Source organism: Bos mutus, chromosome 21, assembly GCF_027580195.1.
Source record: "Bos mutus isolate GX-2022 chromosome 21, NWIPB_WYAK_1.1, whole genome shotgun sequence".
NCBI lineage: Eukaryota > Metazoa > Chordata > Mammalia > Artiodactyla > Bovidae > Bos > Bos mutus.
Genome location: NC_091637.1, coordinates 28,074,926 through 28,101,835, shown reverse-complemented (window position 1 = coordinate 28,101,835; position 26,910 = coordinate 28,074,926). Strand labels below are relative to the sequence as shown.

Here is a 26,910-nt window from a genome sequence, read left to right as displayed (position 1 = left end):
GCTGGTAGGCTGCAGTCCATGGAGTCGCTAGGAGTCGGACACAACTGAGCCACTTCACTTTCATGCATTGGAGAAGGAAATGGCAACCCACTCCAGTGTTCTTGCCTGGAGAATCCCAGTGACGGGGGAGCCTGGTGGGCTGCCGTCTATGGGGTCGCACAGAGTCGGACACGACTGAAGCGACTTAGCAGCAGCAGCAGCAGTACTAGCTTCTGTTGTGATTGTAGGTTAGCTGAAACAAATTGATTCTGATTTTGAAAATAAAGTTTCAGTGTGAACTTTAGTAAAACTTTAGTTAAAAAAATACCTGAGACATAATGTTATTAAATAAGATTTTCCCCCATTCAAAAAGCTTTGCAGACTTTTATTTGAGATTTATCTTTTGAAAATCACAGGTCTTAACAGTAACATCTCATATTGTTCATTTCCTAGTGTTTCCCTCTTTTGATGAATATTTTCCCATTTAAGTTTCTCAAGACATTTAGGAAATTGAAAACTTCCTGCTCTTGTCCTTTGTCTGTAGACACATGAGTGAATCAGATTTTGTGGGTATCGACCACTCAGTTCCTGTCTCGCTTCTCACTGTGCCCAGCAGCAGAGCTGACAGTGGGTCCCAAGTTCTTAGAAGTACTAATAGTAATTAGGGAAAATGCAAGCTCAGGGGTCAAAATGAGCTTATACAGACTGAGCACAGGGAAAGGACTTCAGAATTCTTCCTCAGCATTCAGGGTACGTGACTGCTTGAGATTCTTCAATTTATCAATGGTGGAAGTTACTGAGATCTCCCCATAAATTTTGTTGTCTCTTGTTTGAACATTTACAGCATTATTTGTCTCTTCCTTTTCTCCAACCACTGTAGAAAACAAAGGGAAATAAATCTATTTTAAATCAATACTTTACTAAATATTAAGTCAGCAGTCACATGGCCTGTGTTGCATTGAGTTTCCTTCTTAGCACTAATCACCAAATATCAATCTAATGTCCATTGAGTCATCCACTGAGAGTAAGTTTCTGGAGACAAGGAATGACTTCTAATCCCATTGGTCTGTTGTCTATTTTGGAGAACACCTGTGGTGTTTGTGGGGTACCAATAGGAGCAGAGAGCTCCTACAAACTCCCCAACTCCACCTGGCACACTTGATGAATTAGGGTGGGCACCAGACACAGGTCAACCAGCTGACAGAATGTTCTAGAATATAAGTAAAAGGTCTGTTCTCGCAACCCATACTGTGAGATGATGCAGAATTCTGCAGTCATGTGTCTTGCCACCTGGAAGGAAGACACTGGCCATCAAGGAGGGGGGAATAAAGTAGGTCAAGGAAGCATAAAGAACCAGACCAAAAGGGAACAGAAATGGGAAGAAATGGTCCTGGTCAGGGTGGAGTTCCCTCCTGTCCCAGTTACTTCTCTAATGGTTCAGTTATCGAATTCTACCTTCCATAGCGTGAGACACTGACTCCCAATACATTTCATCATGTCTAAGCTAATGTGAAGTCTCTGTCACCACAAGAAGTCTGACTGAACCATCACCAATACCCATTATAAACACTTTTGATGACAAACTGCCCACAGGACCGCCCCCTGCATATTTATTTTGCCTTCTACAGAAACTTTCAACTTAAAAGGAGATAACCACATTGTGCCCACAGGCATGTCAATATCCATCTCCCTTGGTTTTAAAATACTCTTACAGTCAAAATTTTAGATTCGACATCTAATTGCTCCTGTTCTTCAGGGACATTTTATTTTTTCACTTAATTCTTTTCTTTTTATCTTCTTAAATTTGGAACTTTCCCTACTCATTACTTGAATCCTAACGAGTTCTAATAAACCAGAAAAGCAAAGGATATTACTTTAGGCCTGTCACATGGCTGAAACATGAGGAGTATAATTCTACTGATAAGATCATTTACATAGTTTTTCCACTGTTGGTTTGAGATATTAATTATTTCTAGTAATACTACACCACAGGATGCACATGAAATTTCCTAAGTCTTCTTCCAGAAAATTACAGAGTATCTAGCCAGGAACACCACAGGCTTTTCTTTGTGTTTAAGTATTCAACAGTTATTTGTCATAATCAAGCAGTTATACCATATTCTTTCTTTTTTGGTGAGGGTTTTTTTTTTTTTTGGAATTTAAGCGGAAAAAAGCATTTGGGAAAATATATATAAATTTAGATTACCAAAAATAAAATTATACTGAGCCAGCTGTGCATTTTGTATTTTGTTATTTAGTGTACAACCACGATCTAAGTCAACATCAGCCATGAATCCTTCCTCAAAGAAGTCACTGGATATCTACAAGACAATGAGACACTTTCATTAGTACTCTGTATAGGGTAGGGTAGTGTGGTAGGCAGCCTCCAAGATAAGCCCAGCATCCCATCTGCCCAGTATTCATACCCTGGTGTGGTTCCAGGTTGGTCCATTTGACCACAGTGGAGAGGGAGTGATGGCGCATAAGTTCTGAGATGAGCTTAAAGGGCTGAGACCACTCCCCTAGCTGGGACCTTTGAGGTCCCAAGGGCTGTGGCCTCACCACGCACCTGGGCCAGAGCCCACCAACCATGATGGCTCAGATCCTGCCCCACAGAAACTGTGAGATAATACATGCCTGTTTCTTTGCTCTAAGGTGCCAAGTTACACAGCAACAGATAATACAAGTATTCTTCCCTAATAGAGCCGCAAGGAAAAGAATAACTATGAGATGTTTTAAAACACCAATTTCTCAAAAACAAGATATAAAGTAGCTCTTATACAACTACACAGACTTGACTCAGGTGTTACTGAAAACATGGGACGGTAAATAAATGTATTAGTTACGCAATGTTTAAAGGCATGAATAACATTCCAAGTCAATGACATTCACTGGCCACATGCCAAGATTATGTACTTTAAACATCTCTGATGTTACCTGAAGTGCGTATTTTTCACAAGTTGGCCCCACAGGGATGACCATCACCTGACGAGGAGACAGCCAGAAAGGCCTGAAAAATGTAAGTAATATGTATGTTTCAAAATGACCATTTATTACATGATTAAAAACTAACCGAAGACTTTTTTTAAATAAGACTTCACATGAGAGCAGGTTCAGAAGAGAGGGGTGTAAGTCAAGCAAACTATATGGAAAAGCAGTCAAGGAGACAAAAGGGGAGACGGGGCCTTCTGATTGGAAGGGGTGGGGAAGACAGGCTGGCAGCCAGGTGAAAGAGCTAAACATCACTGGCCATCTGACCCAGCAACTGCTCTCCTGAGCATCCACCCCAGGGAAGTGGAAACATGTTTCCATGAATGTGTTTAGCCCTGCACGCTAAAATTTATAGCAGTGTTCCGTATCAGAGCACCAAATGCCCCAGTGCCCTTCAGCGAGTGAGCGCTCAACTGTCACCGCATACAAACACACTGACAGAAGTGAGAGGGGGCCGAGGACTAGGGCTAGAGACACCTCGGACGGATCCCAAGGCAATTCCATCCAAGGAGTGGAAAAGCCAGTCTCGACGGCTGTGCACTGAGATTCCACGCCTGTATGACTCTGGAAATGACAGAATTATGAAGGTGGAGATCAGATTAGTGGCTTCTGGGGATAGGGACAGAGTAGAGCAGGAGGTGTGTGGGATCCTTGAAAGTAACGGACCTGTGCTATACCCTGACCAGCGGGTACACAAATTCACTTGTGTGCACAATTGTGAGATCTGAACGAGGCTGGTAAGTGTATCAGAGTCACTTCCTGGTCATGCTGTATGTAGTTCTACAGGATGTCACCACTGGGGAAACTGATAACAAGTGTGCTAGACCTCTGTTTATATGATTCTACAGTTATTTTCAGAATGAAATGTTTTTCGAGATGGAAAGGTGGGGATAAGCAATGTTTGATGTGGGAAATGGCTGCTTTTTTCTTCATCACATGGATTTCGTTTGAAGGTGTAGGGAAATGCATGGAGATTATTCTGGATGGCATTCTGTGAATGCACGTTTTTATATACTTATTCTTAAATTACAAACCAAAATAATACATGTGACAAATCTAATTATATACATGATGAAACAGAGAAATACAGTAAATGCTTCCTTCTGAGCTCTGCCCTCTCCCTAGACCCAGCCACCAGCCCCAGAAAGCCGCACTCTACACACATCTCAGGGTCTTCTGCCAGTACTCAGCAGGTGTCCAAAAGCTTGCAGCGTAAACTGTGGAGGGTGTGCACGGCAGCTCCATGGGGAAGTGCACCACCCCATCTCCAGATCCCCTAGCCCTACTGCTCCTGTGAAAGACCCACCATCTCTCACTGTGCTAACTACTTACAGCGGAATCAACTGAAGAGAAATACAAACAAGTTAACTCACGCTTAGGAGGCACACACCTTCATATCTATACCTGTACCTGTAATGGCCTGGACACCCTGTGACACCTCAGTATGTTTCTTTACGATCACAAATAAAATCTCGGAGACAGACACAGACTCAGGCAACACCATCCTTGTGGACCGTTTTGAGTGATCAAATCTACATTTTCTAGCCTAATTATCTCTAAGTCTGACCTTGCAGCCAAAGCAATAACTAGAGCCCACACATCAGTGTAACTCATACCTCTAGCCATTCTTCCCTGGGGGCACAGAAGGTGACCAGATGAACCACTCAAAGCTGCCCTCAGGGAGTTCACCTGCCCCTCCATCCCCAGGTGGGGCTGCCACTGCAGATGGCCTCTGACTTTGGGGCCACGTGTGACCCAGGTCCACGTATCTCCTCTCAAGTCAGTGGTCACAGGGCTGTGAGTGGAAGAAAGGAGAGCATGACAGCCAGCTGGGGGTGGGGTGGGGATGGGGGTGGGGCGTGCCCTGGAGTGTGGCCCACATGCATTCCAGAGACCAGATCTTTGAAGGTTAGACATACACGTGAAAAGGCTACTTTCTCATTTCACCAAGTTCCCAAAAAAGTAAATGACAGGGTTATGCCATTCTGCCTTTGTTTTCTTTGTTTTGTTTCCTGGTCTGGCAGATGCCACAAGAATTTTTTATTTGCTGTTTGGACACTTGCTAATTATAAGGTAGGAACCATCATTTTTTTTCATATTAATTTTATCTTTAGACATGACTTTAAAGAACAAGAAACATGTAGCTTTCCCACATCACTCACCATTTTCCCCCATAGTTTTCAGAGAGAATGGCTATCATTCTTTCCACTGACCCCAAAATGGCTTGGTGAATGATCACAGGGTTCTTCTTATCGTCCCCATCCTTACTGAAAAATTAAAATTGCACATGTAATGTTCTCTTCAGACTCAGGAATAACTTTATCTTCTTACCTTATATTTAAAAGTTATTTTTCCAAACTAGGTAAAACAAGATTCCTCATGAACTATCTTTAAACATAAATGTGCCATGCATTAATTAGAAATAAAGGGTTTTTTTTACAAATTATAGTATCTTTAATAAACCAAAGGGAAATGAAATATATCATCTAGGAAAAAGCAAGGTAATATTAGATCACTATTTCTATCACAAGTCTACTGATTATTTTAAACACCAGCTTTAATCTAAGTTACCAGTTTACCCCATACCAAGAGGCACTCTAACAAATTACATTTTAAAATTAATGTTATTTTGAACTATGGCTTACTCCACCAGTAATTTATTGAACAATTACCAAAGACATTGAAAAAATAAAATGTTTCTGTATTCTGTTAGAATACATTGGTATTCTATTAATTTGGGTTAATGGTATGACCACTGTGGCTGGCAAAAAATTTACCAACCTTGGAGAAGGCAATGGCACCCCACTCCAGTACTCTTGCCTGGAAAATCCCATGGACAGAGGAGCCTGGTAGGCTCCAGTCCATGGGGTCGCTAAGAGTCGGGAACAACTGAGCAACTTCACTTTCACTTTTCACTTTCATGCATTGGAGAAGGAAATGGCAACCCACTCCAGTATTCTTGCCTGGAGAATCCCAGGGACAGGGGAGTCTGGTGGGCTGCCGTCTATGGGGTCACACAGAGTCGGACACAACTGAAGCGACTTAGCAGCAGCAGCAGTCATTAGTTATTATACAAATATAATATACAAGTATATACAAGTATACAAATATACAAGTATATACAAAACTACAGAGCATTGTATAATGAACTCACATATAACCCTTTCTCAGGATCAGCAAACATCAGCTCACAATCCACCTTGTATGGTCCAAACCTGCCCACTCCTGACACCACCCACTGTGAACACTGCCGTGCCACCCTGTAAATGCTATGCCCCCACATTACATTTCAAAATGTTCCTGGTCTAATTCCCTTTACAGACCTGAAACCTTCATGACATGCTCCTTACATTGGAGGATTCTCTCCCCTCTTTCAAAAAAGATGTAAAAAGCAAATTATGACTGTTAACTATAATGTAGTAACTCACTTCAAGATCTGTGTACACTCTTCCCAGGAAGATAAATGTCTTTGCAATGCTTACAAAGTTCTTAGGAGGAATTTTTATCTATAGGGTTATACCAGATAGTTACTACTAAAACTCATGTACGCACAAGCAAACAAAAACAGAGAGTCATTCACTGAACTCACTTCAGATGAGTCTGGATCTCATCCCTGCCAGTCACCTCTGCTGCGGGTCATGGCAGACTGACTGCAGGCCATGTCCTCTTTCAGAGCTAAGAGGACTTCCGGGTGGGGTGGGGGGCCCAGGTCAGTCCTGCTCAGATACGTGAAGAAATGATTCACTCCACAACCTGGAACCAGTGTGCATATTTCTGGATGTCGTATAATGTTGTTTTGTGGAGGGAATGAAAGAGAAGCCACACAATCCTTTCACAGGCCTCTGGGTACCAGAAATTGCTGTCCTGTCATTTATTTTAAAAGAACTAAAACTGGGTCTAGCCTTAAGAAGGGCAAATAATGACCTAAACTATGCTTACATAGGCACACTTTCAGGTAAACATTAAAATCAATGTCAAGTTCCCCCAAATAATCCCAGTGGATTCAGCTGAAATTACGTTAGATTCAAAGACACCCTTGAAGAGAATCAGTATCTTCACAATATTATTCTTCCCATTCCAATAATGTGTATGAATCTTCATTTAAGTAACTTTTTGGCCTTTAATTAAGTTTTATAGTATATACTTCATATATATATTATATATTTATAGTTATATGTATTCCTAGACATTTGCTTGGTTTTTGTTGTTGTTCTTTCTGAAACTTGTTTTCCATTGCATTTCCCAGTGGGTTGTTTTTAATATGTATATGAAAGCAAACTGATGTTTGCATTGACCTTATTGCTAGGTACCCTACTTAACTCTATTATCAGTTTTAATTTTCCCTCCATCTGATCCTGTTGGATTTCTTGACATCTTAGCATCTATATATAGTGATGATTTGTCTCTTTTTTCAATGTGTCTACATATCCCAGCACAACTGTGAGTAAAAGTACAAACAGGCTATTTGCCTTATTCTCAAATAAGTCAATATGTTATCATTGTTTTCTAAATAGATTTTTTTTTACAGTAATAGGAAAATTTATTTCCTTTCCTCTCACTGGAATGAATTACATTTTACCCAGTGCCTTTCAGCACTATTGAAGGTAATGGTTGGCAATATGCCTTTTCATGTTAAACCTTGCTTTCTTGGGTAGAAAACTTGATCAAGATAATGACCTCATTGCTCCTCCATTCTTCTCTCCTCATATTTAAGCCACAACAGATCACACGGGTTTGGCCTCCAAAATAAATCCTGTATACCTCTACTTTTCTCATTTCTACTATTACAGCCACCTTGTTATAACTGTCATCTCTTACCTGGTCTACAGACCACTGCTTCCACTTACGCTCTCCAGTCCCTGTCATCCACACACCTAGGATGATGGACGGATGAATGGATAGATGGGTGGATGGATGGATGGATGCTGGCTTGCCTGATCTGCTTCTTCTCCACATCCCCTTTAGATGGCCAGTAGTATTCAACTTTTGTTAAACTAGTTGGGCCATTTCAACATAAATAAAACTCCCTACTCCTAATTTTATTAATAGTAGGTTATTGGGGAAAGATGGTTTTGAAAATATAAACTCCAGACACAATCTTTTCCAAATGTCCAAATTTATTCTTGAAGTTTCTGTGCTTTCCCCTTTACACTCAGATAATTTTTACTCTTCTCATGTCCTGGTGTAACTCCATATGAACACTGCAAGCATTCCTTCAGCTCTTTACTTTCTCCCAGGACTTAACTCTGAGTGTAGTTCTATAACTATTAATTAAAACACAACACAGGGAATCCAAAATGAAATTACTGTTGGTTGAACACAAACTGAGATCAACCCATAATATCATACGCTCTGGGGAACTGGTGGTTGTTCATTTATTATAAGAATCTTATCAGGAAAATAGTCTAATAAAAATTATTAGATTTAAAATATGCCAATAATTTTTCCTTTCTTGCCTTAGTAACTTTTGAATGAAAGAGATCTCAACACATTGTCTAATCAACACTGCATCTAAAATTGGACATGGTGAGAAGAGGAGCATTTAAAGAAAGGATGTTGTGATTTTGTCTAATTCAAGTCAGGGGAATGTCTTTGAAAACAAGCTGGCTCCAGGTGGAATGAAGTAAGCACGACACACCCAGCACTCTCATTGGACACAGACATGGACCCAGGAGAGAACGAAAGGGCTGGGAGAACTGAGTTATGCCCAAGAAGACCCAACTCTCCAGTGCCACCAAACCAGCACTTAGGTTCTTGTAATTTTGTCTTCCCTTTTGTAAGGCCTGGACATAAAGACAGTCCACAACCAAGAATACATACCAGGTGCAGACAGGGAAAGCTTTGGGAGAAATCCTTGCTTTCTGGCCAGGAGCCAAAAAAAAACCACTAAGTCTCAGAAAGAGTGGAGTGGGGTGTCCTGGGGTTTCCTTCTGCTTATTTTTCCTGCTCTCTTCCTCCAGCCCCCAGTATTCCCATGGTACACAGAGAATAAACAGGCACCTAAAGCTCTGAGGCAGGGACCCTTCTGTTTGACCAGACAGCCTTGAGCCCAGGTGCACGGGGTGAGTCCCTGCACTCACTCTGGCCCCCTAATGCATGGTGATAGATCTCTGTGATAGAGAGTCTGGGAAGAGCATGAGGGGCAGAGAAGCTAAAGCCCAGCCTTCTGGCCACGGACTGCAGAAAGGATTTCAGGAAAATCAGACAGCAGGGGGCATGGGAGAGCTGCCCAGCCTCACCACTCACCGTGTGTATAGGGACCTGACCCAACAGCACACAGAAACCTCGAGAACCGAGCTGTGGGACCTGGACCTGCGGTGGAGCACACAGGACAGGAGGCCCCACCGATGCTGAGATCCAGGAATGCTCGAGTCCTTCCTATGCAGCGATGGGTACCACGGGCCCCTGCAGGTGTTGGATATGGATACAGAGGGCTGAGTACATAGTACATAGGCCTGGCGAACTAAGCTGACACCACAGCCACAGAAGGCAGGCTGGAAATTACAGCCTGAACCTGCCCAGGCACAATAACTGCTAAAAAATCAATAATCTGCTTAGGACTGAAACGAAACCCAGGGCTTCCCTGGCGGCTCAGTGGTGAAGAATCTGCCTGCCAAGGCAGGAGACACGGGTTTGATTCCTGGTTTGGGAAGATCCCACATGCCGCGGAGCAACTAAGCCCATGAACCACAACTACTGAGCCTGTGCTCTAGAGCCTGGGGAGCTGCAACTACTGAAGCCCACACACCCTAGAGCCTGTGTTCCACAACAAGAGAGGCCATCACAATGAGAAGCACATGCACCATGACGGAGAGTAGCCTTCGCTTGCTGCAACTACAGGAAAGCTGGCACGGCAATGAAGACCCAGAACAGCCAAAATAAATCAATTAAAAAATTGCTATAGAAAAAAGAAACAAAACCGCCATCTCATAGTATAATATTAACAATATATGGGATGCAGTCCAAAATCACTCAGCATATGCATCACCAGGAAAGTCACAATTCTGAACAGATTAGGGAAAGGGAGTAAGAGTAACTTTGCAGTGGAGAGACTTGGCAAATTCTATTTTACCTGAGCAATGGAGGTTAACATCACTGGTGACAAGTCACCTTGCTGCCACGCACACCCTTGACAGGAAATGCCGCCCTCAAAGGTGACATACAGCATGACCCCATGTGTGTGACCTTCTGGTAAGTGAAAAAGAGCAGGCCAGTGGCTGCTGGGGGCTGGAGGGGATGGTGTGACCACAGAGGAACAGGAGTGTGCTGGTCTGATGGATCACAATCGGGGTGGTGGGCATTGCTCCACACAATGATAAAACTTATACAACTATACACATACACACAGATACACAGAGACACACACACACACATATACACAAAGTTGACTTTATATTGAGAAAAAAATTTTAAAGTTGCTTGTTTGCAGTGATGAAACAGCCTTTTCTGTCTGCTCTCCTGGGCAACCACCTTGTCCTGGAGACACAGATCCAGGATCAGCCTGTACAAAGCCCCCTTCTCCACCTCAGGGAGATGTCACCGTCTGGGGTGTGTTTCTGTACCTGTTTCTAATCTTCACCATCCCACTGACCAGGGCTTGAGGAAACTAAGGCTGACCTCCAGCAAGATAAGCAGCAGCTGAACAAATACTGAGTGCACTGTACACAGACAGACATTCACTGATGCTTGTTCTTACGTTGCTAAGGTGTGAGTGACAGTATTTAAGACATCAGTCCTGACTTATTCATCACAGTCACTTACCTCACATATGTAAGGTTAAATCTTATAGGCAGTTGAAAGTCCAGCTGGATTGTAGCACATTGATGGTATCTGCCAAGAGCATCCTTGATTTCTAAATCAATCTGTAAATTCAAAGACGTTTGCTTAAACACAGTTTTTACTTTCCAGTTTTACTCTTTTTGAGGCATATTGCCTACTTACTTTAGGACCATAAAATGCTCCTTCTCCAGGGTTTATCTTCCATGTTTTCCCAAATTCCATCAAGCTATTCTGTAGTTGCTATTTTTTAATAAGAAGAGAACATTAATAACTTCCACTTCATTGTACATTTTCTTTTTGTCCTATAGCTCAAAATAGTAAGTCAGTGTCAATCTTCACTACATTCCATGTTAGTTCCACTTGTTCTTACTGAGCCTCTCACAGTCAGTAAACTCTGGGTGAGGACACAGGAAGATGACTAAGATGGTGCCTGCTCTCAGGAAACAGACACTTTAACTGGAGGAGAAAGGATCACTCACTGACATGTCCAGTGAATCCCAGTGAGAGGTGGGGGTGAACTTGGGCTTATCTGGCCCTGCAGCCCCCCGACCTCACACTCCCAGCCCCTCAGGAGGGACCCTGCATGGTGAAGGGCAAGCAGGCTCTGCCCTGCCCCTCATGCACTCCGTGTGCAGGTGTAAGACCTGAGGTGGGGGCAGGTTGTGCACCCTCTTTTGCTCTCCCCCATCTCTGTGCCTGCGGCTGGTGGGCAGCACCCCTGGTGGCCCATGGGGTGTGGAAGAGGGAGGCCCTCCATGGTCTGCAGACTGAGCTGCACGCTACCCTTCCGACAAGCAGGCAGTGGAGACAGCCGTGCTGCTGGCGGGGCCGGGCGTGCACACGGCAGCAGGCTCAGGGCACGCTGGGTCTTCCGCACACTCCTGCCCCATGAAGGCAGCTTCTCTGGGCGGCAGCCAGGCTTCCGTCAGAGCAGCAGCCAGACTCCTGTCACTGACCCCAAGCACTGGGACCCGAATGGTGATGCCGGGGGTGGAGCGCCCCTAGGGGGTGATACCGGGGGGTGGAGTGCCCCGAGGGGGTGACCCTGCGGGTGGAGCGCCCTGACCCTGGGGGTGGAGGGCCCCAAGGGGGTGACACCAGGGGTGGAGGGCCCCGAGGGGGTGACTCCGGGGGTGGAGGGGCCCAAGGGGGTGACCCTGGGGGTGGAGCGCCCCGAGGGGGTGACCCTGTGGGTGGAGCGCCCCGAAGGGATGACCCTGGGGGTGGAGGGCCCCAAGGGGGTGACCCTGCGGGTGGAGTGCCCCGAAGGGGTGACCCTGGGGGTGGAGCACCCTGAGGGTGTGACCCTGGGGGTGGAGCAACCAGAGGGGGTGACCCTGGGGGTGGAGGGCCCTGAGGAGGTGACCCTTGGGGTGAAGAACCCTGAAGGGGCGACCCTGGGGGTGGAGCAACTAGAGGGGGTGACCCTGGGGGTGGAGTGCCCTGAGGAGATGACCCTTGGGATGAAGAACCCTGAAGGGGTGACCCTGGGGGTAGAGTGCCCTGAGGAGGTGACCCTTGGGGTGAAGAACCCTGAAGGGGTGACCCTGGGGGTGGAGCGCCCTGAGGAGGTGACTCTGGGGATGGAGCGTTTCTGAAGGGACTCTGGTGCATGTTCTCAGACAAAGTGAGGCCCAGCTACAGCAGCTGAGGGAGGGGAGGAGTTTCAGGGAATTAAAAAAATTTTTTAAAGCCAGGTTTGGGCTAAGAGCATACAGCAGAAACCTCTGAGGACACAGGGATTGGGAGGCCCAGCTGGAGAGGCTGCAGGTCAGAAAGCTTCAGGTTTATGCAATGTCGGGCCAGGGCTGGAACCACTGCTCCTAGGCCTGGCCATATACCCTGCCCAGCACCCCTTCTCCCTGCCGTCTATCTGTCCTGTCCCACATTCGCCACACCTCTGGCTCCCAGGAGCGCTGGGGTCCAGACTGCAGTACTCTCTGGGCTCCGGAAACAGTTGTCTGCTTGTGGTGTGTGTGGGGGGCTGGAGTGCTCTTAATGACTCATTACTCTGTAAAGTAGGACAGAGAAAGGCTGGGGTTAATCTGGCTCTGAAGAGCTGAGGGACCTACATTGGTCCCACAGGCAGGGGTCTGACCAGAGCTGCTAAAAAATGAGCCAGAGGATTTCTTGAAAAACTTATGAAATTGGTTATTAGGAAGCAGCACTGAAAAGACTACAAACAGAAACCTGATATAAACTAAAGCGTGAAACAATGTTAGGTATCGTTCTTATCGGTGTTTGAAGAAAACTGGATTAACTGTGTTCTACAATTAGCACATTTATCCCAAACTTCCCAGTCTTTAATTTCCACCGCAAAGCATCACAACTTCATGAAAGGTAAAATGAAAGGTAACACTTTGCTTCTCCCTACCTTTTCAGCTTCATCCCATAACTCAATCTTTCCCAGGAAGTTTTCAGGTCTTGTTGACAAATTTAATTGAAAGGAGAAGCCAAACGTTGAGTAAACAGACTGCAGAAACTGCAAACACCCTTTTATCTCCTCTTCAAGCTGCAATTAGAGCAAATGAGAAATTAAATCCATTTACAGCATTAAAAAAATTCTTCCTGTCAGCTAGAAATAAAGTGCACTTTTACTGTGGAGGACAGTCCATGGCACTGTTCGCCTTGTTGTCTTTTTCTCACCGGAATATTCACAGGACACCTGCCAGATGCCCATATGTACCTCCAGGCTGCTGGCCCAGCATAGGACTGGGCAAAGACATAGGTGAGGGTGCCTCTCCGTGCACATGACACCCAGGAGGAAAAGCAGCTGGCCGGAGGATGTGATGGCCAAGCTGCACCCAGAGGAGAGGTGAGAGTCAGGGCGGGAACCCTCTTGAGCACAGGGAACACGGAGGGTGAAGGCCCAGAGGACAGAGGAGTGGGTGAGGGCGGGCCAGCCGTGGGAGCTGCCTGTGACCGGGCAGAAGGCAGAGAGGGAGTACACAGAACAGAGGCAGGCCAGGGCTGGAGGAAACCCAGCGCTTCCAGAGCCAGGCTGAAGGCTGCACTTTTGAGCCAGCAAGCAGTGAGAAGTGGTGCAAAGGAACAACACAGCTCACCATGGTTGTTTGACTCTGGGAAACTGACCAGCAAGATGAGAAGAGCAACCCATCTGGGAGTTGCTGGGATCCTTCAGGAGCAGGAGGCTGGTGCTGGAAACAAGTGACCGAAACAGGGGTGGGCTGTATCTGCAGGACACCTGTCCTTGTTCACTAACAGACAGTGATTGCCTGCGAAGTCAGCACTGTGCCGGATGCAGGGAAATGAGGAATGAATGAAATTATTCAGGAATAACATGCTTAGGAAGAGCGATTGACAGGGCTTGTGATAAACTGGACATGAGACTTGAAAACCCGGCCTGGGTTCCTGGCCGGGGCCATGGGAGGGTGCTAGTGTGTCGCTGAAAGGAGAAGTGAAGACGTGGGGAGAGAGGCAGAAAAAGGGCTGGCACTGGACCTGGCCTACGTGAGGGTGCATGTGATGGCCAAGCAGACACGTCCCCTGGAGGGCTGGGGTCTGGAGCTCACAGGGACAGCTGAGACACACAGCTGAGGTTAGCAGAGGGACTGAAGACAGAGAGTGAGCGCAGGGTGAGGAAAGCAGGGCTGAGCTGAGAGGCCAAAAGAGGAGGAAGACGAGCACTAGGTGTGAGCGAGATGGGGCAGCAAAAACATAGATGCAGACAAAGAGTACCAGCAAGGGTCTGCTTCTGTCCTGTCACTGTGGATTAGGTTTGCAGATTTTCATCAGTGGAACCACATGTCCATGCTATTTTCTTTCAGTTTTTACACTCAGTGCTTCCCAGGTGATGCTAGTGGTAAAGAAGCTGCCTGCCAATGCAGGATACAGAAGAGATGTGGTATGATCTCTGGGTTTGGATGATCCCCTGGAGAAGGAAATGACAACCTACTCCAGTATTCTTGCCTGGAGAATCCCATGGACAGAGGAGACTGGTGGGCTACAGTCCATGGGGTCGCAGAGTCGGACATGACTGAAGTGACTTCGCACACATAGCATTTAATTATTTCAAGGGCTTCCCAGGTGGCACTAGTGGTAAAGAATCTGCCTGCCAATGCAGCAGACACAAGAGACATGGTTTGATCCCTCAGGAAGATCCCCTGGAGAAGGAAATGGCAACTCACTCCAGTGTTCTTACCTGGAGAAATTCCATCGACAGAGGAGCCTGGTGTGCTAGAGTCCATGGGGTCACAAAGAGTTGGACACGACTGAGAGACTGAAACTAACAGTAAATGATTATTTCAAGATCCATCCATGCTGCAGTGTCAGTAGCAGATCACTCTTTTTCCTGCTGAGCAGCTGTTCACTCTGTGGATGCACCACTGTTCATTTACACACTCAGCAGTCAGTGGGCTGTTTCTACATTTCGATGACTTCAAATAAAGCTGCTCTGAACACGTGTGTACAGGTCTTTGTATGGACATGTGCTTTGTTTTTCTCTTGGGAAAAGAAAAGGAGTAAGATGGCTGGGGCATATGGTAGGTGCGTGTTTCACTTTAAGAAACTGCCAAACTATTTCTTAGAGGAACTGTACCATCTTCAACCTCCACAACTGGAGGGTGAGGGAGATCTAGTGCCTCATCACACTCAACACATGTCAGAGTCTGTCTCTGAAATGTCAGCCATTCTGTAGGCACAGAGACAGCTCATAGGGCATCAATCTCCATTTCCTCAATAACCGATGATCCTTAACACTTCATTCACATGCTTCTTTGCCATCCACTTAGTTCCTTAGATGTGTATCTTCTCTTGTACATATTCTTAGATAAACTGAAAGGTCACATCTTTTTGCCCATTTTTTAAAGTTAAACTTTTTATTTTGAGGTTCACATGCCATTTCAAGAAATAAGACAGGGATCCTTGAGCCATTTACTCAGTGTCCCCAATGATGATATAATTTTTGCTTTAATCATCAGATATAACACAGAAAACTCAAAAGAAAAAGGAAACACAGTATTTATTGTAGTTAACTGAGCTTCCCTGGTGGCTCAGCAGTAAAGAAATCTGCCTGCCAATGCAGGAGCTGCTGCTAAGTCGCTTCAGTCGTGTCCAACTCTGTGCGACCCCATAGACGGCAGCCCACCAGGCTCCACCATCCCCGGGATTCTCCAGGCAAGAACACTGGAGTGGGTTGCCATTTCCTTCTCCAATGCATGAAAGTGAAAAGTGAAAGGGAAGTCGCTCAGTCGTGTCTGACTCTTCGAGACCCCATGGACTGCAGCCCACCAGGCTCCTTCGTTCATGGGATTTTCCAGGCAAGAGTGCTGGAGTGGGGTGCCATTGCCTTCTCCGCCAATGCAGGAGACGTGAGTTCAATTCCTGGTCCAGAAAGATCCTCTAGAGAAGGAACCCATTCCAATATTCTCGCCTGGGAAATCCCATGGACAGAGGCGCCTGGTCGGCTACAGTCCATGCAAGTTGCAAACGAGTCGGACACAACTAAGCAACTAAACAACAGCAACAAATTGTACTTAACATGTTTCATTTTTATAGTTCTTTCTTCGTTCAGAATGTTCTGAGACTTTTATAATTTCTTTTCTCTTTAGAGAAATTCCTGTAGCAATTTTTTAAGGTAGATCTAATGTCTTGATTTCACCTTCATACTGAAAGATTTGGGGGGGGGATATAGAATTCTGGTTTAACAGTTATATCAGCATTTGGAAAATGCTGTGACTCTTCCTTCCGGCCTCTGAATTTTGTTTTTTAAATTTTTATTGGAATATAGCTGCTTTACAGTGTTGTGTTAGTTTCTGCTCTACAGCAAAGTGATTCAGTAACATGTATACATATATCCCCTCTTTGCCACCACAGAGCATTGAGTGCCCCACGCTATACAGTAGGTTATATTTCATTTTGCTGAGAAATCTGCTGTTATTTCATTTTTAATTTTTTTCTTGAAGGTATCACTTCTTTCTGTTTTCATTTTTTTCTTTATAGTTTTCGTAAGTTTGGCTCTAATGTATCTACTGTTTCTTTGTTGTTGTTTAGTCACTAAGTCGTGTCTGATCTTTGGTGACCACACGGACTGTAGCCTGCCAGGCTCCTCCTCTGTCCATGGGATTTCCCAGGCAAGAATACTGGAGTGCGTAGCCATTTTCTTCTCCAGGGGATCTTCCTGACCCAGGGATGGAATCCATGTCTACTGCATTGGCAGGTGGGTTCTTTACCACTGCGCCACCTGGTTTGGGTTTATCCTGCTTGAACTTTCTCAGCTACTTGAATCTGTAAGCTTATGGCGTTTGCTAAATTTGGCCAGTTTTCAGCCATTACCTCTTTGAGTACTTCTTCACTTCCACCCTACTCTATTTTTCCAGAACTCTGGTGACATATGTATGTCTCCCGCATTGTAGGCAAACGCTTTTACCATCTGCGCCATCAGGGAGGTGACATATATATTAGGCATTTGTTATAGTCCCACCGGTCTCTGAGGGTCTGTTCATTTTTCTCTCAGTCTCTTTTCTGTTTTTTCAGCTGGTGTCAATTCTATTGGTGTCTTCAGGTTCACTGATTCTTTTCTCTGTCCCCTCCATTCTTCTCATGAATCCATTCACTGAATATTTCATTTTGGTTATTACACTTTTCAGTTCTAAAATCTCCATTTGGTTCTTCTTTATATTTTTCTGAGATTTTTTTAATTTTGCATTTGTTCCAAGTGTGTTTGTAATTGTTTATTGAAGCATTTTTATGGTGGCCTCATCAGATAATTCGAACAATCCTATTATCTCCACAGCAGGGTGCCTACACTACCTTTTTTCATCCAAGTTGAGATTTTTCTTCTTCTTGACATGATGACTGCTTTCTGAAATCTGGACATTTTGGCTATTATAAGACTTCGGATTTTATTTAAATGACCTATTTTCACTGTCTTCCATGGACTCTGCTCCAACAGGGAGGGATGACGGCCTGGCAGAGTGGGAGCACATGTCAGGGTTTTCCACCGGCGACTGTGAGGAGGGCAGGGGCTCCCTGTTACTGCTGGGTGACTGCAGGAGTTCTACACCCTGGTAGGCTTCTCCAATGACCCTCTGGTTAGGAGTGGCCGGAGTGTCCTGGTGCCACTCCTCATGTGGCTTCTACTGACCCCAGGGTGCGGCCTCATCACTGAGAAGTTCTGGCGGGAGTCTCATCTCCCCACTCAAGCAGGCAGTGGAGGAGGCAACGTGTGACTGCCAGGTGAAGAAGTCCAGGCGCCACTTAGTCTCCACTGACATTACAGGGTGGGTGTAGGGGTCCCCGTTAATGCCTGCCAGGAATGAGCAGAATTTGGCATGACTCCTTCCCTAAGTGTTTGGTAGAATTCCCTAGTGATTCCTTCTGGGCCTGGAGTTTCCTTTGTGGAAGGGTTGCTAACTACCAACTCAACTTCTTTCATAAACAAAGGACTTCTCAGATAATCTATCTCTTCCTGAGTAAAATTTGGTAGCTTGTGTTTTTCAAAGAATTTGTTCATTTAATTTAATTTGTCAAATCTACTGGTGTAAGCACGTTCATTCTATTACCTTATTATCCTTTCAATATCTGTGGAATCTGCAGGAATGTCACATCTCTGAGTCATAAGTTTTTTTCTTCTGTTTTTGCTATACATTGTTGACTGTGGGATCCTGGTTCCCCAACCAGGGATCAAACCCAGGCCCCAGGCAATAAGAGCATGGAGATCTAACCACTAGACTGCCAGGGAATTTTCCAGGCTTGATATTCTTAATTAGTTTTCTCTCTGACAAAACTAAAGGTTTATGAACTTTATTGATCCAGGAGACCCAGCCTCTGGGTTGATATTGCATATTGTTTTTCTTTTTTCTATTTCACTGGTTTTTTTTGTGCTATTATTTTCTTTTTTCTGCTCATCTCTAATGTAATTTGCTCTCCTTTCGCTAGTCTATTAAGTAGAAGTTGAGGCTATCTCTTTGAAAACATTCTTCTTTTCTAATGTGGGTGTTCCTCTAAAGTACCATTTTAATGGCATCCCAAAAATCCTGATATATTGTGTTTCTTTTACATTTCATTTGGTATAGAGCTGACCCTGGAACACAGCTGGGGTTAGGAGTCCTGGCCCCTCACACAATGAAAAACCCATGCATAACTGTATAGTTGGCTCTCGGTTTGCAGTTGCACACCTGCAGATTTAGCTAACTGTGACTCACAGAGCAGTGTTGTATGTATTCATAAAAACTTCTGTGTAGAAATAGACAGGGGCAGTTCAAACTCATGTTGTGCACAAGTTAGTGTACAATATTTTCTAATTTCCCTTTGATTTCCTATTTGACAAATGGTTATTTCGAAGTGTATGACTCACTTTCCAAATACTTGGGGATTTTCCAGATAATTTTCTGTTATTGAGTTCTACCTCAATTTCAAAGCAGCCAGAGAACTTTAAAAAAAACAATTTATTTATTAAATTTTTTTTTTTTTGCCTGTGCTGGGTCTTCATCGCTGCACAGGCTTTTTCCCTAGTGGTGAGCAGGGCCCACTCTCTAGTTGCAGTGCATGGGCTTCTCATTTCAGTCACTTCTCTCGTGGAGCATGGGCTCTAGGGTGTATGGACTCAGTAGTTGGGGCTTACAAGCTTCAGAGCACAAGCTCTAGCTGTGGCACACAAGGTTAGCTGCCTACAGCATGTGGGATCTTAGTTCTCAGACCAGGGATCAAACCCATGTCTCCTGCATTGGCATGCAGATTCTTTACCACTTAGCCACCAGGGAAGCCCCAGAGAACATATTCTGCATGAAATGAATCCCTTTAAATTTATTGAGACTCATTTTATGGCCCAGAATATGGTCTATCTTGGAAAATGTCCCGTGGGCACTTTCAAAGAATGTGTACTCCATTGTTATTGATTGGAGGGGTCTATAACTGTCTATTAGGTCAAACCGTTTAATAGTGGCCCTTTGCATGGCAATTTGAATTTGAATTTAGATAAAAACCTGAAAAAGTAAATTCTAACTTCCAGGCAAAACTGAAAAACAAACACATCCAACATTTCACCAATACCCTTAAAATAATGTTACTTAATAATTAATATTAAAGTTGGAAGAAGCTTAAAAGAAAAAAAAATAGACTTCAGGTCAAGAAAAACAAACAACCCAATCAAAAAATGGGCAGAAGACCTAAACAGACATTTCTCCAAAGAAGATGTAAAAATGGCCAACAGGCACATGAAAAGATGCTCAACATCAATAATTATTAGAGAAATGCAAATGAAAACTGCAATGAAGTATCACTCATACTAGTCAGAATGGCCATCATCAAAATGTCTATAATAAATGCTGGAGAGTGTATGGATAAAAGGGAACCCTCCTACACTGGTGCTGGAATATAAATTGGCACAGTCACTATGAAGAACAGTATGGAGCATCCTTAGAAGTCTAAAAATAGAGTTGTCATATGATCTAGCAATTCCACTCCTGGACATATATCCAGAAGATGAAAACTCTAATTTGAAAAGATACATGCACCCCAGTGTTCACCGCAGCACTATTCACAATAGCCAACACATGGAGGCAAACTAAATGACCACTGACAGAGGAACAGATAAAGAAGATATGGTGCGTATCTACAATGGAGTATTACTCAGCCAGAAAAAGAAAGAAATGATGTCATTTGCAGCAATCATGGATAAACCTAGAGATCATCATACTAAGTGCAGTAAGTCAGACAGAGAAAGACAAAATTCATATGAGATCATTTATATGTGGAATCTAAAAAAAACAATACAAAAGAATGTGTTGGAACTGATGCGACCTCAGAGACTAGACTGAACAACTCAGTTCACAGCAACTCTGAAAGACCCAGCAATGCGTCTAAGGCAGCCACACTGGACCCATGCTGACCACACCTCCCTGAGTCCCTGTTTACCTGCCCTAACATGGACCCATGCTGACCATGCCTCCCTTAGTCCCCGTTTACCTACTCCACCGTGGACCTGTGCTGACAATGCGTCCCTGAGTTCCCGTCTACCTGCCCCACTGTGCAGAAGATGTGAGCGTCATCCTGCTGGAAGCGCCTGACGCAGGTCAAGCCACTCAGAGCTCCTGATGGCTCATTCCTGTGAAGAACCCCGAAGTCAGCAAGTCTGATCGGCATTTCCCTCCAAGACCGTGGACGATGGGCAAACATCAGACTAGAAAAGACACAGGGGCACACAGTGTTTCCTTACTGCAGAAGAGATGCAGTAACCATCTGAATGTTAGTAAGTTAACAATTAAATGACTCGGGATTTGTAAACACCTGATTCTGGTTCTTAGATCACCAATTAAAAGAAATTTCTTCTCCCATGAATTACTGAACGCTGTATTTACACCACTGCACACTCTGAGGAAGAACCCAATCATCTCCTCCAGAAATACTGCTTCCTATTCTCAACCATCTATAATCCATTTCAAAGGCTACTTCCTAAGTGAGGCAGCCCTGGACACTCCCCAGAGGGGCTGGTCAGTTGAGCCTCAGGCTCCAAGAACACCCAGAATTGCCGCAGTTTTGACACTGGTCTTACTTCTTCAATAACTGACTGTCTGTGTATTTGTTCCTTCTCCACTCTGCTCATGAGCTCCAGGAGGAAATGGTTGTGTCTAAAGCACCCTGCTAATATTCTCTCTGCATGAAAGGCCTCTCTCCTGCAGGAAGCAACCCTTGCTCCCACAGCCCATCACCACTAAGCTACTGTGATCCTGATTCCTTGTTCTGATATAAGAAAATACAAAATTACACTCTCTGCTTGTGTTCAGCTTTCTTGTAATAATACTGAAATCACAGCTTCAACTGGTACCCAATGGGAAACTGAGTTAAGAAGTAGTTAACACAGGTGTTTGGAAAAGGCAAAGCACTAGGTTTTAGCCTCCACCTTTGTTTAAAAAAAGAGGCCATAGAATATTTACATATCAGTTTTCATAAAATTAAAGATAAATACATATCTTTTATATGCAGTTACCACAGAGTTTAACTTCCTTTAGTCTTTACTGAAAAGGGCAAAGAGTTTTTTTCAGTATTCAGAGGTTTCTTTCAAGTAGTTACCTTCTAAGGTCAATTTACTGAAACTGTGTATGTTGATATGAAGCTACAATAGGTGGGATATTTTTTGGTGGAAAATTGTACGTGTTCACTTCCAGTCGTAAAATCTACTTCTCTGACAAGGTTGCATTCGCATCCTATGCAGCTTTATGATAATTACATTCTTTCATAGACTCTAAGACAACCTTGGCTGTAAGATGGACCATTACATTATGTACAACCAAGAAAGAAAACAACTATGAGTTAAATTATGGCATAATGCTAAGATACCAACTATAAGACACGTCTCAATTTCAGGGATGTTGAAATACGGGGGGGAATGCATCTTAGAATCAATGAAATCCAGTCACTGATTGTGAGCTCACTGGTCTTGTTATAATCAACCCAAATAGCATGTAAGAACTAAATGTTCTGCAAATATGTATATCTGAAGTATATTACCACTGGGAAGAAAAATGTAATAATTTATAAAATTGATGGGTAATATTATCCTCTGAGAAGCACAAAATACTAAATGTTTTCCAGCCAACAGCCTACATCTGGCAAAGAGCAAACATATTTTAAAAGTAAATTCATCCTTCAGAATGAAACAACTTGGTAAAGATGATTTCTAAACACCGCTCTTCATGTTAAAGGACCCTCTTAACTCTAAAAAGCAAAATAACATTAAAAACTAACTGTAGTGAAGTACCTGCTAGGTACAGATCTGCTTCATTTTTCATACTCACCAGTGCCCTGGACAATTCATGGGCTTAAGGGCGAAAGTGTCCTTGTCAATGTCAAAGGTGAACATGTTCTCACTGTAATGCTGCCAGTGTCCAGAAGCCTCCCAGAGCTTGCAGCTGTACATGTTGGGGGACAGGACCTCCGTGAAGTTGCGCTGGTGGTGCTGCTCCTAAAGGAGACAGGCGCACAGAGCTGAAATCTGCTGGGGCAGGGCATAGCTGCAGGGCATAACCCAGACAAGGACTGCTAAATTCAGGATCATGCCTTACATCAGTTCACAGCTAATATGCCCTTGGTTTTAAGCGTGGTACCTTATGGATCATAAAAGAAAGATTCATGTATGCTCAGTATACTTTTCACATTAAGTATATTCATCTTATACGGCAACCCACTCCAGTATTCTTGCCTGGAGAATCCCACAGAAAAAGGAGCCTAGTAGGCTCCAGTCCATAGCCGCAAAGAGTTGGGCACAACTGAAGCGACTTAGCATGCAAGCATACACGCACATATTCATTTCATAATATAATTGTACGTAGTATATAACACCAGTCACCAACATTTTTGGCACCAGGACCAGTTTGGGCGCAGACAATTTTTCCAATGACTGGCGGCAGGGGTGGGGGAGGTTGGGATGATTCAAGTGTATTACATTTATTGTGTGTGTCCATGTGTGTGAAGTCGCTTCAGTCGTGTCCGACTCTTTGGGACTGCATGGACAGACTCTAGCCCACCAGGCTCCTCTGTCCATGGGATTCTCCAGGCAAGAATACTAGAGTGGGTTGCCATGCCCTCCTCCAGGGGATATTCCCAACCCAGGGATCAAACCCAGGTCTCCTGCATTGGCAGGCGGGTTCTTTACCATTAGTCCCACCTGGGAAGCCCACAATTATTGTGCACTTTGTTTCCATTGTTATTACACTGTCATATATAATGAAATAATTATACAACTGACCATAATGCAGAATCAGTGGGAGCCCTGAGCCTGTTTTCCTGTGCCTGGATGGTCCCATCTAGGGGCGCTGGAAAACAGTGACACCTGGAGTGCGTTGCGTATGTCCAGCTTACTCCATGATCCCATTTTGGCTGCTGTCACTGCAGAAGCCACCTGCAATGCGGGAGACCCTGGTTTGATTTCTGGTTCGGGAGGATCTGCTGGAGAAGGGATAGGCTACCCACTCCAGCATTCTTGGGCTTCCTTTGTGGCTTAGCTGGTAAAGAATCCACCTGCAATGCAGGAGACCTGGGTTTGATCACTCCTGGGTTGGGAAGATCCCCTGGAGAAGGGAAAGGCTACCCACTCCAGTATTCTGGCCTGGAGATTTCCATGGACTGTACAGTCCATGGGGTTGCAAAGAGTTGGACATGACTGAATGCCTTTCACTTTCACTGCAAAAAACCCTGCTTCACAAAGATGGGATACTGGAAATGGAAGCAGGCTTTTCAGTGCTTTTGTGGCAATCTCAGGATATTCCTCTTAAACCTTAATCTAAAACGTACAGAGATCTGGAGTTGTGTCAAACATCCTCTTAAGGCCACCATCATTTGCAATCTCAGGTGGTAATGTGTCACACAGAACATTTCCTCCTTCCTCTCTCACAGGGAGTTCCACAGTTGGTCTAAAGTTTATCTTTGTACGATATGTGCTCTAGAAACTCACACGGACAAGAGACACATTTAATGAAATTCAAGGAAAATACAAATTGTCTCATTGTTTTTAGTTGAAGGCACAATGCAGCATTTCTCTTGGAGGTTCAAAATTCTGAATATTATTAAAATTAAATCAATGGAAATGCTTGGCTATGTTATGATGAGAGAAAATGGTAAAATACAAAATGGAGTTGAATAAGCATAGAATATTTAAAAATTACTTACTCGTATGAAGTCTATCAGTGTGTTATAAATGCAGGCTCCTCTAGGAAGAAAGAAACAGCTTCCGGGGCTCAGATCATGGAAAAAGAAAAGCTCCTGTTCCTAGGTTGAAAAAGTAATTGTGTCTCAAATTCCACTGCTGTTCCATATTTACTGTACACATATGATATGCTAGAATAAAACATACACTCAGTTATTTCCAAGTTCTAATAGCTGACATTCCAAATACATGAATCTGACTTATATAAAAGTGCATGTGAAGTTACAACTCATATTTATGATTACTCAGCTTTGAACTTAACTCTTATTTCACCTGGGATTTACTGCCAATTTCTTACTTGGCACCTTGGGGTATGGACCTCACAAGGAGACGACACGGCAAAAGGTCAGGAAAGTTCACTGCTGGAGGTGGGCTCTGAGTGGCAGTGACCTCTGCATGGCCGTCATGCTGAGAGCCCGCCTGGGTGGCCACCACCCTCCAGTGTCCGTCCCCTGCCACCCCACACACTACCCAGCAGAGCAAAGGACATGGAGCTCCACAGTGAGCGCCGGCCCCTCACATCACAGCTCCCACGTGGAGGACTGAGAGTTAAACCAGGTCCACCTGCTTGCAAGTCTTGTTCTTGCTCTGCTTCCCAAATACAAAGTATACTATCAGGTACACACTCTTTTTTCTTTAAAAATTTTTGTGTCATTATAAAAACAAGAGAGAAGTGCAATTTTTTAAATCTAATGGAAATACAAGAAGGAAAAAGGTTAGTAGACACTGGGGGTAGGAGTGTGAAAGAACTCAGCAGTAAACCATGAGTGCCAGGGAAACAGAAGACAGGAGGGGAGAAGAAATGTCAGCATTAGGACAGTCTGGTTCCAAGCTTTGGTCACAGAGCAGCTCAGCAGCACTTGGCGGGCGCACCTTCCCAATCGTCCTGTGGTCCCGGGCCCTGGCCTCCTCCTGGAGCTCCTCCCAGGCAGCCATCCGCTGCTCATCAGGAAAGGACACCCCGTAGACCCTCTGCAGCATTTCCATCTCAGGGTTGTCCGCCCAGTATGCCAAGGAATTCTAGACATCAGACAAGATTCGGGTAAATACGTCAAACTCTTGGTGAGCAGTAAACCGCTCTGAAATACTAATATGTGCAGGTGGTTCATACCAGGGGCTGAACTGCCTTGGACTTGGATATAAGCCAAGCATCCTGGACACCAAGGGATGAGGGACTATACACAACTTCCTACCCAAACATCAGCACAGCTGACTCACAGGGGACTTCTTGTAGACTTAGAATCTTAGATTGTTTCTAATTAAATCTTCCCACTCCAAATTACATCATTAATCAGTAAATTACATAGTCAGTCTGCTGTGGGTTCTAGGAGTGAAAAGTGAGAAAGTGTGAAAATGAGAGAAGGCAAGCACCAAGTGCATTACCCAGAAGAGGGCAGTAAAGGAGAAAGGGGTGTGGTAGCCGGCCCCCTCCTCCACCCGCCTCCTCCCGCCTTGAGAAAACCAAGACAGGTCAGGACAGCTCCATCAGTCCCAGGCCTCTCGCTCCCACAGCGCGTTTTCGGCATCATACCACTCCATCTTTGTTTTCCCTCCTTTTCCTACATTATATTATTCTCATGGAAGATAAACACTCTTGTTCACATTAGAACAACTCAAGAAAACAAGAGTATGCAGAATACTTTTACAGATAAAAATGAAATGTACTGTGAAACTTACAGTAAGGTTAAATGACAGAAAATCAAAGGCTATGTAAAATGTTCTAATTATCAATCCTAAAACACTGTATTATTTTTAGAAGCCTATACAAAAGTCAAATACACATGTGGTGTTTGAAAGTGGCACAGTGCTCATATTATACAAGATATTATTGAACTACTATCTTATCTAGTTCACTTAAAGTTGACTATATCAGAAAAAAATCAATCCTTACCTTGAAAATTTTTATGACCTTAATAGTTCCAGTGTGTCTTACGTGAGGCCCTTTACAAAGCTCAACTAGTGGACCGCACCTGTGGTGAAATATTTAAAACATGTCCAGACACAGTTACAGCTTTGGGGACTATTGGTTGGAAACCATGTTCTATGTTCTGGGGCAGTGTTTAATTCAGGAACAACTTAGTGTGAATCCATTTTTAATTTAGGGTGCAGGAAAGAGGCGAGTCACCCGGTCTTAGATCCCAATCTTCCCCCTTCAGGTCGCATACAGAAGCCACAGAATCTTTGGAAAGAAACTTTGCAGACAGACACACATCCTGAGGCTCTTAAAGGGCTTCCCAGGTCACTCAGCGGTAGAGAACCTGCCTGCCAATGCAGGAGATGCAAGAGACATGGGTTCAATCCCTGGATTAGGAAGATCTACTGGAGGAGAACATGGCAACCCATTCCAGTATTCTTACCTGGGAAATTTCATGAGCAGAGGTGACTGGAGGGCTTTAGTACATAGAGTCGCAAACAGCTGGACACACACAAGGCTCTTAATCTTCACTGTTGGAAAATCAAAAATCCACTTTCCCCCTCTACACTCATTTTCAAAACCA

The 26,910-nt window shown here is 44.3% G+C and overlaps 1 protein-coding gene across 6 annotated transcripts in view; it reads right to left on the bottom strand.

Annotated features, from left to right (window-relative positions):
- Window positions 1–210: 210 nt before the first annotated feature.
- TARS3 (threonyl-tRNA synthetase 3) overlaps window positions 211–26,910 on the bottom strand; it is a 44,285-nt gene continuing 17,585 nt past the window's right edge. Inside the window, exons 8-21 of one of the 6 annotated variants that reach the window (XM_070358475.1) lie at window positions 26,304–26,382; window positions 25,286–25,432; window positions 24,376–24,474; window positions 22,506–22,672; window positions 20,728–20,890; window positions 14,912–14,995; window positions 13,124–13,261; window positions 10,912–10,989; window positions 10,732–10,832; window positions 9,217–9,375; window positions 5,133–5,237; window positions 2,917–2,989; window positions 2,186–2,300; window positions 222–853 (exon numbers count right to left, since the gene is read on the bottom strand). In XM_070358475.1, the coding sequence (XP_070214576.1) occupies window positions 705–853; window positions 2,186–2,300; window positions 2,917–2,989; window positions 5,133–5,237; window positions 9,217–9,375; window positions 10,732–10,832; window positions 10,912–10,989; window positions 13,124–13,261; window positions 14,912–14,995; window positions 20,728–20,890; window positions 22,506–22,672; window positions 24,376–24,474; window positions 25,286–25,432; window positions 26,304–26,382 (1,657 nt within the window). In that variant the 3' untranslated portion in view covers window positions 222–704. Of the gene's footprint in view, window positions 854–2,185; window positions 2,301–2,916; window positions 2,990–5,132; window positions 5,238–9,216; window positions 9,376–10,731; window positions 10,833–10,911; window positions 10,990–13,123; window positions 13,262–14,911; window positions 14,996–20,727; window positions 20,891–22,505; window positions 22,673–24,375; window positions 24,475–25,285; window positions 25,433–26,303; window positions 26,383–26,910 lie in introns of all 6 variants that reach the window. The other 5 variants (XM_070358478.1, XM_070358477.1, XM_070358476.1 and 2 more) reach the window with 5 other exon arrangements.